The 18,362-nt window shown below is 43.2% G+C and overlaps 1 protein-coding gene and 1 long non-coding RNA gene across 11 annotated transcripts in view; one reads left to right on the top strand and one right to left on the bottom strand.

Annotated features, from left to right (window-relative positions):
- Window positions 1-436: 436 nt before the first annotated feature.
- Window positions 437-16,146, bottom strand: LOC131187678 (uncharacterized). Of its 3 annotated transcripts, none has more exons than XR_009152597.1 (3): window positions 15,906-16,146; window positions 12,526-12,607; window positions 437-1,125 (listed from the first exon to the last, which is right to left on the bottom strand). It is a non-coding gene; the product is annotated as an uncharacterized LOC131187678 (long non-coding RNA). The 3 variants fall into 3 exon arrangements; XR_009152596.1 differs by having other exon boundaries at window positions 437-5,017; XR_009152595.1 differs by lacking the exon at window positions 15,906-16,146 and adding an exon at window positions 15,333-15,427 and having other exon boundaries at window positions 437-5,017.
- The window catches only part of MEIS2 (Meis homeobox 2), a 283,323-nt gene continuing 279,177 nt past the window's right edge, over window positions 14,217-18,362 (top strand). For 2 of the 8 annotated variants that reach the window (XM_058162160.1, XM_058162159.1), the window contains exons 1-2: window positions 14,554-15,880; window positions 16,941-17,173. In XM_058162160.1, coding sequence (XP_058018143.1) covers window positions 15,869-15,880; window positions 16,941-17,173 — 245 coding nt within the window. In that variant the 5' untranslated portion in view covers window positions 14,554-15,868. Of the gene's footprint in view, window positions 14,478-14,553; window positions 15,881-16,179; window positions 16,405-16,940; window positions 17,174-18,362 lie in introns of those variants that run through there. The other 6 variants (XM_058162152.1, XM_058162153.1, XM_058162158.1 and 3 more) reach the window with 6 other exon arrangements.

Consider the following 18,362-nt stretch of genomic DNA (forward strand, 5'->3'; position numbering starts at 1 on the left):
TAATCTATTAAAATCAATAGTTTTTGGTCAGAGTGAGTGAAAAATTGCTTTGCTAATGTGTTTCATGATGTAGTTTATCTCCAGAACTGAAGCATCATTCTTAAAGCCATTAAACTCCATGGTGCTTACCTCTAAATAGGCATGGATGTGAACGCACCAAAAGTAAGGGGACATATGCTCTTATACTAGCAAGCTAATGTAATTATCTTCAGAAACCAACAGAGCTGATTCTTCATCTTTATTCATGTACACCAATAAAATTGAATATCAGAACCACACTTCTGTCAAGGATTTTTATCTAATGGCATTTTACAGATTCTGTAAAATGACTGTAAAATGGGATTCATAATAAATAGTTGAAGGAGTGTTGTAGAGATGAATGCAGGAAAAATCATACACCACACTATACACTGACAAGTTTTCTACAAATGTTTAATCATTAACATTCAAACATAGATAAGTTTATTTTACTACATTTATTTTATTTTATTTAATATCAGGCAATGTTAAATGTATAATGGCTTAGTTGCTCAAGTTTCTAAAGGTCTGATATATTTGAATATCTTCTTACCATATGAGAGAAACTGAGTTATAATCAGGTCTTCTCTCAGCCCACTTCTCTGGATAATTTTTAGCTAGACATACTACTGATCTAAGAATGGCATTCTGCAGGATGCCATTAAGGAAGCTCAAACTCCATGTGTATATCACATTTCTTTTGGTGCTTCTCAGAAGAATTTGTCTTGGTTGATATTCCAGATAAAAGTGAAACATGGGACATATAGGACAAAAGACTGCCTGTTTTCAGGTTCTTCAAACACTTATGTTATGGGATTGAATAGGTTTGCTGTGACAACAGCGAACAGTTTGATCATGTGCAAGTTCCATTCAACTAATTCTCATTAATTGTAAATAATTCCCACATTCTGAGCCACTAATAAAGAAATATAAGTGGAAGCAAAGGCCTCCCTCAAGTCCAGGAGCAAAATTTCCAAATTCAGTGAAATTATTTTGGTACCTGATGCAGACAATGGTGTAAGTAAGTCATTCTGTCTTTCTGCTGAAACCATAACAAATTATTTTTTTGTCTTTTTCTGATCCTTTATCAAATCTGCATCCTGGTTCCTGATGGTAATGTAGCCCATAAAGGTGGGAGAGGGAGAGGGAGAGGAGAGGGGGAGATGGAGGGGGAGAGGATGAGGGAGAGGGGGAGAGAGAGAGAGGAAGGGAGGGAAAGGGAGAGAGGGAGGGAGAGGGAGAGAAAGAGATTTCAATTAGCCTGTGAATTGATTCAAGGATACATATCATTCCTGCCTTTAGCAGTTCCCTACATTTGATTTAAACTTAGTCTAAACTTGGTCTAAACTTTCCTAGGAATACTTTTGTAAAATTATCACAAGATCTTGTAATCTTCTCAACCCCACCTCTAGTATCCGCTTTTCTGTGAGGATCAGTGCCAAGAAAATATCAGGTCGAAACTTTAGGGCATAAGCATCTTAAAAAGAAAAGAAAGCAACGATGAATGTAACTGTGAAATAAAATAAAACATATGGTTATAGGTGTATTTTTTTTTTTAAATTAAAGTTTGAATCTGTATTATTTATTCTATAGGGGTAACAGGCTTGCAACTATTCTCCGTTCTGACTAACACCAGCAAATAACAGCAAGTCTGAAGAGCTCCAGACATTCACCAGAGCTGTTGGCTTGTTTCGTCTGCAAGTGTGGATGTGGTGGGGGGCGGGGGGAAGCGGGAGAAACCCCTCCCCTTTCTGTTTGCCATAGTTATAGGTTTAAGTTTCTTTTTTCCACCTGAGCTGGAAGTGAGTTAACAGACCAAATGAAAGCTAAATGGTCAAGATGAAGAACTTACCAGAGCTTCTTTTTAAGAAAGAGACAGGCTATGTAAAAATTGTTTTCCCCTTCCAGTGTCATCACAACCCCCAGCATCTCTTCCTGCCCCAGATCCTGTTTATTTGACAACCCAATCTTGCGATCAGAAGCCCTTGGAATGATGATGGAGGATACCACCCTTGCTTTCCGGGAAGGATGGATGGAGGAGTGTGGTGATTTGTATTTTAATTGCTGTGTAACTAAGGAAAGGGATGGAGTGTGTTTGGAAAGATGGAGTGGGACAGCTGGCTCAAATGGATTACTGATATTTTTCAAAAAGAAAAGGAGGCAGGCAAGAAGTAGGAATTTGGTGAAATCCTTTTTGAGGAATTTCTGTCTGGGGAAAATGCCTCAATTAATACTGATACTCATAATCACCAATATCAATTAATATCAATTTATTACTTAACAGTATTTAATAGTGTTACATGTCTCTGTCACCCAATCCTTTACTTTCAAATCCTTCTGCATCCTGGACTTATTTAGCTTGATTCATTTGTTCATTTTGAACCAACAAAACAGGCCACTTGGTTGATCCTTGGCCCCAAAATTCCTTAGCCGCACTAAGCACGGTTACATCTGGTTAATATTTGGATGGGAGACCAAGAGGAAATGCCAGGGTTGTAAGTTGGGAAAAGCACCCTGAAGAAAAGAAATGGCAAGCTAACTTCTGATTGCATCAAGCAAACAATGAGCACATGAAATCACCTGCCGGTTGGTCAGCCTGAACTCAAGGAAAGTTTACTATCACAGGACTGTCTGTAGGGAAGAGTCAAAAAGTCAAGATGGTGTCCACAACACAACGATATCGAAACTCCTGGTGATTTTGGTGTGCATGGCACCATCGTGGTATCATCCTGACTCTTTTTTTTTCTCACCCTACCTGAGGACACCAATGCAGAGGGAAGTTTAGGGACCGGTTGAGCTGCTAGCTGGGAGAAACGTTTCTTCTTAGGGGTGGGTGGGTGAAGAAGCCACTTGGTGAAGGTGAGGCCACGTTCCTGAAACAAGGTGTCCATCTCTTGAGTTTGTCAGGGCTCATAAAATGGGCATCGATTATTCCAAGAGCCATTCATTATCGCCCAGAATGCTTACTGCAGCAATGGGAAAGGTTAAAAAGGAAAGTGACCTGCTGCCTGCCTGACACAAAGTCATTAGGTAAACGAGGTATTCATACAGGTTAGAAGGAAGGTCAGGCGGGTTTTACGGGAAGGCGGAGGATGAAGCTCTGCCTCGAGCCTGGGGATAGGGGGGTGGGAGACAAGAGCAACAAAGGCAAACACAGCTGACCCTCCCAAATTAACCTCTCCCTCCGGTCCTCGGGAAGAAAGCAGCCTTATTCTGGCAATCTGTCCGCACCGCTGCTGGATGCTCGGGAAAAAGGTCCGGTTCTCCGGACGGGCTCCTAGGCGGGAGGGGAGGGGAGGGGGGGGACGCGAGACTCGGCGTCCCCAAGTCCTCTTTCCTCGTTTTATCAAATAAAGAGACGAAACTTGGAAGAATCGCCCCCATCACCCGCCGATAATAATCCGTAAGATCAAGAGGAAAAGATGGGGAGAGCGATACTTATTTATGTACATATTTTCCCCACTCTAATTACAGAAATTAATCCTCTTATGGCTAAAAGATAAAGTCCCAAGCATGTCTTTGATGTTTAATGGCATCATTTGTGGCCAACCTGCCAGCCGATTAAGGGATAATTGTTAAATGCTTCGTGTTTTTTAAGGGGTGGGGAGAGTTAGAACCGGGTTTCCTCTCTGCTCCAAAACCAGGACTGAACCTGGGATAAAATTTGGAGCGGCTGTTTTCTTTTTTTCATGGCCCTTCGTTTGATCAATTCAGCCTGTCGCCTCTCTCCCTGCTTAGTTTATTTTCACAGGAGAGCTGTTCTCCAGCCTCCCAGTTCCCCCATTTTAGCATGCTATAAAGTTTTAAAAGGAAAAAAGAGGGACCTTCTGACTATCACCGTTCCATTTCCCAGGGATGGATAATTTTCTCTCTTTCTCTCTCTCTCGCCAACAAAACGAAACGAAACAAAACAAAACAAAAGGTAGGGTGGGGTGGGGTGGGGTGGGGTGAACACCTATAAAGCAAGCTCCAGCCGACATTAGCGGCTTTTTTTCCCCCCGCGGCTTCATTTGACTCAGTTCTCAATTTGAGATTTCTGGGGAGCTTTTGGGTGCCACTGATTAGAGAGGAAACCATCTGTGGGAAAGTGGGGAGACAGACCAAAGTCAACCAATTGTCTCCTGAAACCCGAACTTTTCCCCCTCCCTATTCTCAAACACCTGCTTAATTTCGAAGGAAGGAAGGAAGGAAGGAAGGAAGGAAGGATTGTTCGGAGAGGACAGTCGGTGGAATAAATTAAAATACACACAGCTTCTTTTTGCGAATTCCTGAAAGGGAAGAAAGAACAAAACATCGCATTACACACATATCATCAGGGAATACTTAGACCGACGGTGGGGTCAAATATAGCTTCGGACTTTCAGGTATTTTGGTCTGGGGAGGTGTTGTGGGGCTAAGTCTGCGGAGAAACGCGATCCAAAGTCCCCAAGAACTCCGTGAAAAATGCTCCCCTCCGCCTCTCCTTTCCCTCTCCTCTCTCTTTAAACGGAAGACCCGCCGCTTTTCCGCATAGATCGGCATGGAAAGCGCTCAGCCTCAAAGTCAGCCCGGGGCAGCTTGGAGGCCTGGGGCACGCACATCCTCCGGAAAGCCTGCGGGCGTTTAGAGACGGCTTGCACGGAGCCAAGGGAGCCTTTCCATGTCTCCGTAGGTATCCGCGACTCGGTGGCACGATGGGGTCGCTGCGCCCTGGGCGCTTTGGTTCTGCACAGCGGAGCCGTCAGGCTCAGAGACATCCGAAACCGCTGCTTGGCGACTCGGCCGTTTTGGAACGCGGTTCGGATCTCCCTGCGCAATTCAGGTGGATTCGGGTGGCCGAATCCGGCACGGCGCGCCTGGTCTGCGGTAGCCCCTTTTGTGCCGCAGGCGGCGGTTTAAGGCTCCTGCAGCAGGACTAGCTTGGCTTAGAGGCCCAAAACGGTTGGGCTCGAAAGCGACGTCCAACTGTCTGGATTTCCACCGGCAAGGCGAGGCGAGGCGAGGGCTTCTTTCGGGCAAGCTGGGAAAGAAAGCAGCACTTTAGGAAAACGGTTGGCTTGACTTTCTACTTCTGCTGGGATAAAAAGCCCGGCATCCTTCGAGGACTTTGCCAGGGTTTCTCAGCTTTTCTCCCGGATAGAAGGCAAAGTTGTGGCAGGCAGTTCGTAGAAAAGTAGGCGATTTTATGTAAATGAAGAACTCCGAAATGTATTACAACCCCGTTGTAATAAACGTGACAGTTTTGACAGTATTGACAACATAAATATATGTTGGAACACTGCACTTTTCAGACACTTAAACCGATGAAATCCATAAAAAAAAAACATTCGACTACAATATTTCAAATAATCGGCATTGATGTTTGATCCATCATTTTTATACCTTCCAATCGATTCCTCCTTCTCTTCTCTCGCCGCAGCCCCACCCCCAGGTGACCGGTCAGTTTTAAGTAAAAACCTATCGTAATTATTTATGCTATTGCCAATGACGACCTAATAACTGTTTTCAATTAATTGCGGCAGAGCTTAGCCTCGGCAGGGCCGTCACCAAAAGGCCCTTTTGCAAGTAGCACAAAATCACCAGGATTACTTTCTCCGTGCAGGGAACCGAGGGGGAGATTCATTAAAAAGAAAATGAAAAGTGCAGTCAGGCGACCCGAGTGCTGGAGAAAGAAAGAGCTGGACAGGGCCAGTGTATATTTCTCTCTTTCTCTCTCTCTCTTTTCTCTCTTTCTTTCTTTCTTTCTTTCTTTCTTTCTTTCTTTCTTTCTTTCTTTCTTTCTTTCTTTCTTTCCTTCCTTCCAGAAACTGCCCGGGTCTTTTCGGAGGCAATTTGCCTTTCCCGAATTGAAACTGACTGACCCAATTCAGGCATTTCGTCCCCCAAAGCAGATGGGCCTTGGGCAGGGGTGCTAAAGGAGCCTGTAGGAGATGGAATCCGGTTTTTTCTAGCACGATCCAGAACTCCTTTTACGCGCAAGCTTAGGCGGGTCTTCTCCGAAGGGAAGCCCATTGAATTGGAACAGACTTTCCTGGAAAGTAAACACGCAAAGCTAGCTGAGATCCATTAGACCCAAGGGAGAAGGCAACCTAATATTCCAGTCCTTTTTGAGAGAGCTAGGATGTCCTTGGGTTCAAAGAAATCTAAGTTTCCCCTGACACCGAACCGTGTTTTTTTTTTAATGAATCAAGCAAGCAGCCCTTCTGCCGAGCTAGCCTCGTCCTGGGCCCCTTTTTGCATTTGAGGGATAGCTCTTTTTCCTTTCCGCTCCAAGGACCGGACTTCGGAAAACGAAATCGCGCTGGGATCCTTTCCTTCCTCCAAATCTACAATACAAAAGACCGGCTGCCCCCCTTGCCCTCAACCCGAGGAGAAGGTTGTATTTAAGCAAAGCGGGGGGAGAAAAGGGCGACGACTGGGGGGTCACCTTATGCCACAAGGTCCGGCCGCTGTCTAGAAGTTAAACGGATAACAGGGACGGGATTTCATGAATGCAGTTTTTGGCGTCGGAAAAATCCTACGATGAATTGTGGAACATTAGAAATTAAGCCACATAAGAGGAGGAGGATGGTGATGGCGGTGGTGACCGTGGTGATGAGGATGATACAACGGACACTATTCAAGGAGAGAGGAAATGGGAGGGAGGGAGGGGGAGGGGGAGGGAGGGAGGGAGGGAAAAGAAAGCCGCAAAAGCCTGTTTCTAATCTTCTGACATTCTGCGGTTAGTGAACTCTTGGTTTGGAACCAAGCGGAGCATCAGCACCTTCGAAAACGACTTCCAGTTGTGTAGCCGTTTACCAGTACAAAGAAGAAGGGGGAAAGCGGCCGTCTTGAGGGGCTGGGGAGAAGCTGAAAGTTTGCTGAAATGGTTGGAGTCCCGCCAGATAGCGCTAGAGGGCTGTTTATTGAAACGCTCCTCCAGTTCAGTGGGATCTTTACAGAATAAACAGGAGAGAGATAAAGAAGTAAAAGGAAGGAGGAGGAGGGCAGCCCACTCCACAAGTGCCATGTTAATTCCTAGAAGTGTTTGGGAAGTATAATAGAGGGTTGTAAGTGAATAAAGAAACTGGAGTTCGTGTTGATTTTGAAACAGAAAAGGAAGTGAAGGAAGAAAAAGGAAAGGGAAAGAAAGGGTCCAAGAAGTAATTTAACGAGGGCCCTCCTAAACCAGCTTTCAAAGAACTCCAGAGCCCTGGAAGAGAGGTCAGTAAGAGTTCACCTGATGAGTAAGGCTTGACTTTTGTTGGAAGGAAAGGATTTGGGGAAAATAAGTCACAAGGTGCAAAAAGGAAAGAAAAGGGAGGAAAAGGGAAGAAAAAGAAGTGTTTCCTACCTGTAGCATTTCAAAAGGTTGAACTGAGTCACGATAAATATAAGATATTAATATCTTCATAAATTAAGTTAAATGTTTTATTCTGTACTTATTTGCCAGAGCAAAATGATATTTGATCGTCTGGGTGCAGGGTGCTGAGGGCTGGGGTGGAGGGGAGGGGAGGGGAGGGGAGAAATTAATTACAGAATTTAATTTCTTCCTTTAAAGAAATCTGAGGGAAATCATCAAGCTCAAGGAATAACCCACACTCGTCCAGAAACAAAAATATGTGAATTTCAGCTTGATGGCAAAGAATTTGAATATAAGTGGACTACGTTTTGTCAATGGCATCCCTAGTTATCAACTTAGGTTCTTGGATCAGTGTTTAGAGCTAGAATTTGGAGAGAGAAAAAAAGAAAATACTGAAATTTCCTTCCAAATTCAGAAAAACTAGGAGGTGCCTAAACTTTTAAACAATCCCTGCCTTTGATCTGATTTGTTTCTTGTGGCTCTATTTTTAGTCACAGTTCAAAATAAATTATTGAAAAATAGCCCTAATTCCTACGAAAAACGAGAGCATTTCTTCAAATGTTATTTGCTTAATCCAAAAGCAAAAGAGGGAAAATCCCTTCATTCTGGCAAACAAACACTGAATAAAGTTACAAATAAGATTACTGGTGAAGTTATTTGTCCTTCTAGTGAGGTGCTGATCTGCTAAGAGATGTAAAAACAGCTAAGAGGATTTAAGCCACACGAATTTAATGAACCTGACTAGTTGCATATACTTTTACAGTTAGAAATTCTAAATTGATGGTTCCAAAGAGCATCTAGTAGACTATATCAATAGCAGTAAAAAACAGTATTTCTGGATTTTTATTAACATCTCATCTCAGCCTACTTTCTCCAAATCCCTTTCTATTTACAGGGCACTTCAAGAGAGCAAATTTGAAATAAAAACGCATATATACTTACAGAATCAATCCTGTTACCTGTTGGATGAGTCACATTTGCAAAAGAGAGCATATTTTAAAAATAATAAAAAGACATCCAAATGGTCAAGACGTTATCATCCTCTGGTTGTTCAAAATACACTTTGATTTCCCTCTAAGAAAGAAGAAGCTGGTTGGGAAGTTTGAAGAGATGCTGGGTCTCACTATTTATATTTGCTGTAGCACACTTGCAAAAAGCAAATTGGAGAGGATCTTTAGCCCACTGATTGTCTCTGTATTGTTTTTCTTGAAACGGATCTTTTGCCCTTAATGAATCCTAACACAGCTGGACAGCTCCTTCCCGGACACTGAGAACCCTCACCCCAAACTGACCCCAATTTGACACCACAAGATGAAATTTTACCGCCTGTTAAAACCATTTCCAGCCGAAAGAAAGAAAGAAAAAGAGAGAGAGAGAGAGAGAGAGAGAGAGAGAGAGAAAAGAAAATACTGAAATTTCCTTCCAAATTCAGAAAAACTAGGAGGTGCCTAAACTTTTAAACAATCCCTGCCTTTGATCTGATTTGTTTCTTGTGGCTCTATTTTTAGTCACAGTTCAAAATAAATTATTGAAAAATAGCCCTAATTCCTACGAAAAACGAGAGCATTTCTTCAAATGTTATTTGCTTAATCCAAAAGCAAAAGAGGGAAAATCCCTTCATTCTGGCAAACAAACACTGAATAAAGTTACAAATAAGATTACTGGTGAAGTTATTTGTCCTTCTAGTGAGGTGCTGATCTGCTAAGAGATGTAAAAACAGCTAAGAGGATTTAAGCCACACGAATTTAATGAACCTGACTAGTTGCATATACTTTTACAGTTAGAAATTCTAAATTGATGGTTCCAAAGAGCATCTATTAGACTATATCAATAGCAGTAAAAAACAGTATTTCTGGATTTTTATTAACATCTCATCTCAGCCTACTTTCTCCAAATCCCTTTCTATTTACAGGGCACTTCAAGAGAGCAAATTTGAAATAAAAACGCATATATACTTACAGAATCAATCCTGTTACCTGTTGGATGAGTCACATTTGCAAAAGAGAGCATATTTTAAAAATAATAAAAAGACATCCAAATGGTCAAGACGTTATCATCCTCTGGTTGTTCAAAATACACTTTGATTTCCCTCTAAGAAAGAAGAAGCTGGTTGGGAAGTTTGAAGAGATGCTGGGTCTCACTATTTATATTTGCTGTAGCACACTTGCAAAAAGCAAATTGGAGAGGATCTTTAGCCCACTGATTGTCTCTGTATTGTTTTTCTTGAAACGGATCTTTTGCCCTTAATGAATCCTAACACAGCTGGACAGCTCCTTCCCGGACACTGAGAACCCTCACCCCAAACTGACCCCAATTTGACACCACAAGATGAAATTTTACCGCCTGTTAAAACCATTTCCAGCCGAAAGAAAGAAAGAAAGAGAGAGAGAGAGAGAGAGAGAGAAAGAAAAGAAGTGTTTCCTACCTGTAGCATTTCAAAAGGTTGAACTGAGTCACGATAAATATAAGATATTAATATCTTCATAAATTAAGTTAAATGTTTTATTCTGTACTTATTTGCCAGAGCAAAATGATATTTGATCGTCTGGGTGCAGGGTGCTGAGGGCTGGGGTGGAGGGGAGGGGAGGGGAGAGGAGAAATTAATTACAGAATTTAATTTCTTCCTTTAAAGAAATCTGAGGGAAATCATCAAGCTCAAGGAATAACCCACACTCGTCCAGAAACAAAAATATGTGAATTTCAGCTTGATGGCAAAGAATTTGAATATAAGTGGACTACGTTTTGTCAATGGCATCCCTAGTTATCAACTTAGGTTCTTGGATCAGTGTTTAGAGCTAGAATTTGGAGAGAGAAAAAAAGAAAATACTGAAATTTCCTTCCAAATTCAGAAAAACTAGGAGGTGCCTAAACTTTTAAACAATCCCTGCCTTTGATCTGATTTGTTTCTTGTGGCTCTATTTTTAGTCACAGTTCAAAATAAATTATTGAAAAATAGCCCTAATTCCTACGAAAAACGAGAGCATTTCTTCAAATGTTATTTGCTTAATCCAAAAGCAAAAGAGGGAAAATCCCTTCATTCTGGCAAACAAACACTGAATAAAGTTACAAATAAGATTACTGGTGAAGTTATTTGTCCTTCTAGTGAGGTGCTGATCTGCTAAGAGATGTAAAAACAGCTAAGAGGATTTAAGCCACGAAGTTAATGAACCTGACTAGTTGCATATACTTTTACAGTTAGAAATTCTAAATTGATGGTTCCAAAGAGCATCTATTAGACTATATCAATAGCAGTAAAAAACAGTATTTCTGGATTTTTATTAACATCTCATCTCAGCCTACTTTCTCCAAATCCCTTTCTATTTACAGGGCACTTCAAGAGAGCAAATTTGAAATAAAAACGCATATATACTTACAGAATCAATCCTGTTACCTGTTGGATGAGTCACATTTGCAAAAGAGAGCATATTTTAAAAATAATAAAAAGACATCCAAATGGTCAAGACGTTATCATCCTCTGGTTGTTCAAAATACACTTTGATTTCCCTCTAAGAAAGAAGAAGCTGGTTGGGAAGTTTGAAGAGATGCTGGGTCTCACTATTTATATTTGCTGTAGCACACTTGCAAAAAGCAAATTGGAGAGGATCTTTAGCCCACTGATTGTCTCTGTATTGTTTTTCTTGAAACGGATCTTTTGCCCTTAATGAATCCTAACACAGCTGGACAGCTCCTTCCCGGACACTGAGAACCCTCACCCCAAACTGACCCCAATTTGACACCACAAGATGAAATTTTACCGCCTGTTAAAACCATTTCCAGCCGAAAGAAAGAAAGAAAGAGAGAGAGAGAGAGAGAGAGAGAGAGAGAAAGAAAGAAAAAGAAAGAAGCAGCGCAAACTGGATTGGAGGAAGAATTGAATGTTTGACATTTCTACACAGGGTTCCTGATTTGATGATGGTGATGATGATGACTGACATTATTTGGGATTTAAAAAATATTTTTGCATTTCACAAGATCAGTTATCTTAAAATTCATTATAGCTGCAAGTCCAGAACAAAGTCTCACTGAAAACTAAAGGCCTGATTTCAAGACAAATATACCCATCCTACCACAAGCTCCTGCAAATGTAACTATTTTCTCCCTTTTTAAATTTGATTCAGAATTCCAAAACTAATTACTTATGTATTATATATATTTATTAATGGCTGGTTCTAAATTAAGAGAATCAGTGCTCTCGGATACCTACCTGAAGGTTTTTAACAAACATGTGACAAATATTTTTTTTAGATTTTTCACAAAAAAAAGCATGAAAGAAATCCTTTTGCTCTTTTAGATTTGTCACAAGAAAGAATGAAATACTTAGTCATCTTTTTGTTTGTTGCCTCTTTAACATTTTTTTCAGGGTGACTTCAAATCTCCCAGGAAACTAAAAAATATATCTCTCTGCATTTTAAAAGAACTGAAATATAACATGAATGATTCATTTAAGGAGGGAAGAAACAGAAATGAAAGAAGCATTACTGGACCCTGCAAAATATCTCTTCCCATTAACTTTTTAGATTTTTTTTAAAGTGGTATATTGATTTTTTTAAAGTGGTATATTGAGATCTTTTTGCAATAATATTCATTTACTCTACTCAACACATGCAGCCTTAGTACAGGAAAGTTGTTCAAGGAGCTGTATTTGAAAGGGGGGAAAAACTGGCGGCAAAGCGGATCCCACTTCTTGCTAAATCAGTCTAAACTGAGACAATATATAGCTCCGGTCGGGTATGTTTTCTTCCCCAGTTTTTAATAGAAAACAGTTGTTTTTTAAAGTGTTGTATAATGAGGAATTGGGTTGACAATATTACAACAATGCGATTCCCAAAAAATTTAAGAAAGTGACATTTTCGGAAGAGACCTCAGAAAGTCCATTCCTGACAAAGTAGATCTCTTTTAAAGCATCCTCTTAGAAAGATTCAGCTGCAAAAGTAGGAAAGGATTTGCATAACCCCCTGCTCTATAGGTCTCCGGGCACCCGAAGGATTAGCCAAGTATTCATTACCAAGAATGTCTTGAAGCGCGTTACCGATTTCTACGACAGAGAAGAAAATACGGTAGAACTACCCACCCCCTTCGCCCCCGAATAAGTCCCTTTTCCGCCCCCCTTTTTTTTCTTTTTGCAAAGGAACCGATTTAAACGCAGCTTGAAAGAAAGCGATCTACTGAGGGTGGTTTTTACTCACCTTTCTGCGCAGAGCCGGGCGAACCAGCCCCAGAAGAGTAGCGGCTGCTCCTAAGAATCGCTTTAATCTTGGAAGAGGACTTCTAGAAGAAGAGAAAAGTGGGAAGGGGAGAAGAGGGTACAACAAGTAAAAGCAGACACCCCCCCTCTTCTTCCCCACCCCACCCCAAAGGTGGCTCTTCGGCGCTTCAAACGAGCGCGCAAGTCAGGCTTAAAAAGTCTCGCCAGTTCTTTTCCCAGTTCTTTCGCCTGGCGGTTCGGGGGCTGAGCTGAAGCTGCGTAGCTTGCCAGGCTAAGCGCTCCCGGGAAGCGAAGCCGTTACCCGGTGGCGTTCCTCGAGCCTGCTTCTCTCTCTGCTCTATCTTTCTTTATAAGCGAGGGCTGATATCCCGCAGACAGCATTGTTATGATGGCTCATTTAATCAAACTGTTTAATTGCTCCGGTAATCACTATCATCATCGCAGGTACTCAATCATTCATCATTTTGGAGAGCTCCGTTGACCTCGGGAGCTGGTTCCCTAGCCCAGAGAAGATTGGCTGCGTTTTTAGACTCGTTCCTCCCACCCGTGCCTTTGGCAAATTTCGCTTTTCCTCCCCAACTTCCCCCCCCTTTCTTTCTCCCCTTGACCTGCCCATGAGAAAAGTCTCTTGTCCCGTCCTCCTGCCCCTCTTCCCACTCTCTTTTTCTCGCCGGAATCCAGTCTAAAATGCGTGGCTGCCGTCGCCGCCGCCGCAAGTATGTACGAGGCCGTAACATTCACAAGTAGATTCATAATCATTGATAAATCCCACTATTACCAGGATAGTCTGGTTTAGATTTTATGTGGGGAGAGAGAGAGAGAGTGTGAGAGAGATAGAGCAGGAGGGAGGGAGAGGGAGTACAAAACTGCAGCAATCAATAGTTTGACCATTGCTCCTCCCCCTTAACTTGAAGCATTCCCCCATGATTGATGATCTCGGGTAGCTTTGGTAATTGACTGCTCTGAGGTAAGGCATGTTTCGGTTCCAGCAAAGCGATTGGAGGAGGCTGCGCGGGTGCGCGCATAGACACAGACACACACACACACCCCTTACCAAAATTAACGTGGAGGTAGCGCTTGTGAATGCCTGTGGGAGAGGGGAAAAAAAGTGAGAGAGACTGGCCGCGAAAGTCTGCTGGGTGTGTTTTCAAAAGTTGACTTGGTCGTAGGAACCAGAGGGCACCATCGCACTAGTTCTGCGGAATAACCGCTGCAGTTAGCGCAATAATACCTATAACAATAGCTGTGACTTTAGGTTGTTTCGAACAGAGAATTATAACAACCACCCCAGTTAAGGAATACAGATTCTATAAAAGAACAAGCAAAGCGAGCTCAAGAGGGATTAGTCCCAATTATAAAAAATGCATTAGTCCCAATTATAAATATATATAGATATAGATATCTAGATTCAGATATACAGATATATGACAATTTGGAATAAAAGAGAAAAGGAGGGGAATGTTCCCTTCGCTTTGTAACGCCCAAGCAGCGCCAAAGCCCAGCCTCAAATGATGCCTTTCCTTTCTTTCCCTCTCTCTCTCTCTCCCTCTCTCAGTCCTCTGCTTAGACCCCCGCCTCGTACAGCGGCTTTGAGGGAACCGAGCACACAGTAAAGGGTGCCAAGCGGAGCGCTCCCCTCCAGGAGATTTATTCGGAGTAACAGCAACCGCGAAGGAAACACGCGGTGCAGGCAGCTCTTTGAATGCACTCTACTGACAAGGATGGCGGACTTTGTTAAGGCAGGCTAGGAGTTTCCGCTGGCAGAACAAGTTTGTCCGCGCCTCTTTCCAAACATTCGCCACTGCCCGAGTTCCTTCGGCTCTTCTCCTGGACACTGAACCCCCGCAGGACTGAGAGGAAGAGAAGAGAGCAACAAACACCAGGCGAAGCGATGGCTAAGCAGCACGGCCAGGCAAAGGAGGATATCGAAGGGTAAAAATCTCTCCATTAAAAAAAAAAGCAACAGATCTAGGCTTCTTAGGATACTTTTTTTTTTTTACCCCCTTCGGGCTGTTTGCAGTTCCCACGCACGCACGCACGCACCCAGCAGCCCACTTTCCCCCCTTTTCTCTCTCTCTCTGCTCCCTCTCCTGCTTCTTCTCCTCCTCCTCCTTCGTTTTCTTCTTCCTCCTCCTTCCGAGGCTCCCTCTGTATCCTTCCACTTTTCCGTGCCTATCTGGAAAAGCGAGCCGGCTTGGTTGAGATTTCTGAACGTGCTGCATCGCGCCCCCGCCTCCCCACCCCGGGTGGCGTGGAAACAGCCCTGATTGCATACTCTGCATATCGCAAACTGTAAGCGCGAGCTGGCTCGCCCGTTTTCGCCCTCTCTCTCTCTCTCTCTCTCTCTCTCTCTCTCTTTTCTCCCTCTCCCCGCTCCCTTGTATGTGTCTCTCTTGTAGGACTGGCTATGGCCACCACTACTTCCGGGTTCCGTCATTTCATTCTCCCGCCGATCAGCGCCGCAAAACTGAGCCTCTTCTATAAGCCAGCCAGCAGCCAACCTGCCAACACTTACTGACACTCACTCATCTCAGAGGGAGAGGTGAAGAGGGAGACAAAATACCTACCGGGAGGGGGAAAGAAAAAAAAAAACCCAACGCGCGCGCACACACACACTCACCCAACCACGCACATACACACGCACACAAAAAGAACGGAGGAAGTCCACGTTTTTGCAAACTATTCCATTTTTCTTCGCATCCTACCCCACCCTCCCCCTCCCGGTAGTTTTTTTTTTTTAAAGAACCTATAGCTTTCCTACAAGCAAAATCCCAAACGCGGACTTACTGAGAGAAGAATCCGAGGTTAAAAGATTCCTCTTTTCTTCTTCTTCTTCTTCATCATCATCAGCCATCATTCATTCACTACCTTGACATTCCATGGCTTTGATTGACAGCTGGAGTGGCAAAAAGCCATGAGACACGACAGTTTGGTTACATGTGGGTTGCTGATGGGCCGATCGTAACCTTCAGTGTGGGGCTTGACGACTTTTATGTTTATTTTTTTTTTAAAAAATACCATCATATTTTTTTTTACGTAAAAGAAGAAAAAAAGGAAAGACACAGAGAAGGGAAATAAAGAAGAGCACGCTGGGGAAACAGACAAACTCTACGTGGTTTATTTTTCCCTACTTTTTATTGTTATAACGATTGTCTTTATGAATATTTACGCGTATTGGAGAACTCTATAAGTGGGTCGGAGAAACAAGGGAAAAGGGATTTTTTTTCTTCCTTTCCTTCTTCTTCAGTCACTTTGTTGGTGGTGTTACTGGACTGGGATATTAAATATAGGACACATCCCGGAGTTTATTGGAGCGCAGACTGATGGCGCAAAGGGTAGGTTTAAATCTCCAGCACTTACCTTACGTATAAATCCTTTCTTAAGAGGGGCCTGTCGGATTTGCTCTTTCCCAGTTGCTGCTGCTCATGGCGGCCACTATTTAGAGAAACAAAACAAATAGCAGCAAAAAATATTCACCGGTTTTGTGTGTGCGTGTGCCTCTATGTCTCTTTCCTTCCCTCTCTCTCTCTCTCTCTCTCTGTGTGTGTGTGTGTGTGTGTCTGTCTCCCTCTGTGTGTGTGTGTGTGTGTGTGTGCGTGCGTGTGCAATTGTTCCACGCTTCTTTCCTCTGTAGCTTTTCCCCCAACAGCGCGATTTCCCTGCTCCTCTCTAACTGCTCAGTGGCGCGCGGTTTACAGGGGGGAAGGTTTGCCTGCTGCTGCTGCTGCCGCCGCCGCCGCCGCTTCTGCTGCTGTGGCTGTTGCTGCCGCTGCCTGGGAAATACAGCTACAGTTTGCTGCTTGGTTTATCTCTGATTTTGACAAAGACAAGGGGGAATTGCGACTAAATAATGTTTCTGGTAACTTTCAGATTATTTGCTCCCTTTCTCTCGCGCTCTTCTCTCCCTTCTCAGCCTTGTTTACCCTTCCTACTCTGTAGCATTAATCTGGTCACCGGTGGGGTGTTCGTTTATCTGTGGCCCCGTCTCCTCTAATTCGTAGACGGTTTCCTCCTTCTTCCCTTTCACACTTCCCCTTCCCGTATTTTGCCCTCGATAGAGCTTTCCCCACAACCGGCTCACATACACACACATTCCTTGCCCCCTTCTTCCCTTGCCCTCCCCCCCCCCCCAGCTCTGTCGACTGCACTTTTTATTTTGATTTCAGTTTGTATCGCTTTCCTCTCTGTTGTGGCTGGTCCTGGTTTGTAGTTTTGCTCTGTTTTGTCTGACTTTGCCTGGGTGCTTTACTCTCTTCTGACTTCTGTTGTTTTTGTTTTGTTTTGTTTTTGTTTATTTCTTCCCCTTTTCACCCCCTTTCTTTTTCTTTCTCGCTTTCCTCTTTCTCTCTTCTGGTTCTATTTCCTTCCTTTTCTGGCCCATTTTCTTTTTGACAGTACGATGAGCTGCCTCATTACGGCGGGATGGACGGAGTAGGGGTACCTGCTTCCATGTATGGAGACCCTCACGCCCCCAGGCCGATCCCCCCAGTACACCATTTGAACCACGGGCCGCCACTGCATGCCAGCCAGCATTATGGAGCCCATGCCCCGCACCCCAATGTCATGCCGGCCAGCATGGGATCGGCTGTCAATGACGCCTTGAAGCGGGACAAGGATGCAATCTATGGGTAGGTACAAAGCAAGGCAAGCCAGGCGCTGTGGCCCGTTCCTTACAGCATATGTGTATTTCGGTGTGTGTGTGTGTATATGTGCAAAGGGCTGGAGACACCGTCTCTTTCAGGAAAGAGGGCAGAGGAATAACCGTCCTGCATAAAGAGAGCGGTAGGCACAAGATTTTTGGAGAGAACTATAAAGTGCTTTTTAAACAATCTCTCCTTTCTAAAATCCTCCTCGGGTTTTCTTCCTGAAATCTAGAGGACATGTCTAATTGTCACTATAGATCAATATAGATCACGATAGATCCCTTTCTGCATGTCTGTAGGTAATAAAAACATTTTAGGTCGATAAAGTTAAAAACGACACAAATATATGGGGAAGTTCAGCTAAGAAATCCCATGGAGGATGCAGGGATTGACGGGCGTGTTATTTTGACGCGCTGGAAGTGCGTTCAGATTTTAGTGAAAGCAGTTTGGCTAAGCTGCTCCATTCTTTGGACACACCAATCTTAAAGGCAGTTCCTTAAGAGCTTTTTAAAATATTTATTGTCTTTCCTGTTCTTAGAAATGAAAAGAAAGCCTGGTTTCCCCAGGCTCATTTACACACATGCAAATTGTACTGAAATCAGCGGAGGTTGTGCTGTTTATTTATTTAGATGTTGCTCTGTAAATGCAGAATTAATCAAAGTAAAATGTGGGTTAGTCCTTGAAAACAAAGCCGGGGTGGCGGTATGGGAAGATTGGGAAAAATATATTCTCCTCAGCAAAGTTTTATTTAGGTGACATTTTTCTTTCCTTCTTTAAAGCATGCAATAACAGCCCCTGTGACACAATTAACACTAGGAGGAAAGGTTTAGGAAAAGGATTTACTGGTTTAACGCATGTATCGCCCAGTTAGACCCTGATCCTCAGGCAGTATCTGGCCGGACAATGGGGAGGAATTTATTCAGTCTTCTTCTCTTTTATGACGGGGCAGTCGATATTTAATCTGGACGCATTTCTTCAGTCTCTACCGCCCGGGATCCCTTTCTTTCTCTTCTCCTTTCCTTCCTAGATAGCGTGGCTCTTGTTACTTCTCACCAAAATAAGAAACAGCTTCAGACTTTGGGTAAAAATCAAGTCTTCCCGCGTTTGGTATTGTCGTGTCTTCTGGACAAGCGAAGGCTTTGCTAATTTCCTTACTAGCTTTAAAAGCTGCGGG

The sequence above is a fragment of the Ahaetulla prasina genome, chromosome 1 (genome assembly GCF_028640845.1).
Source record: "Ahaetulla prasina isolate Xishuangbanna chromosome 1, ASM2864084v1, whole genome shotgun sequence".
Classification (NCBI taxonomy): Eukaryota; Metazoa; Chordata; class Lepidosauria; order Squamata; family Colubridae; genus Ahaetulla; species Ahaetulla prasina.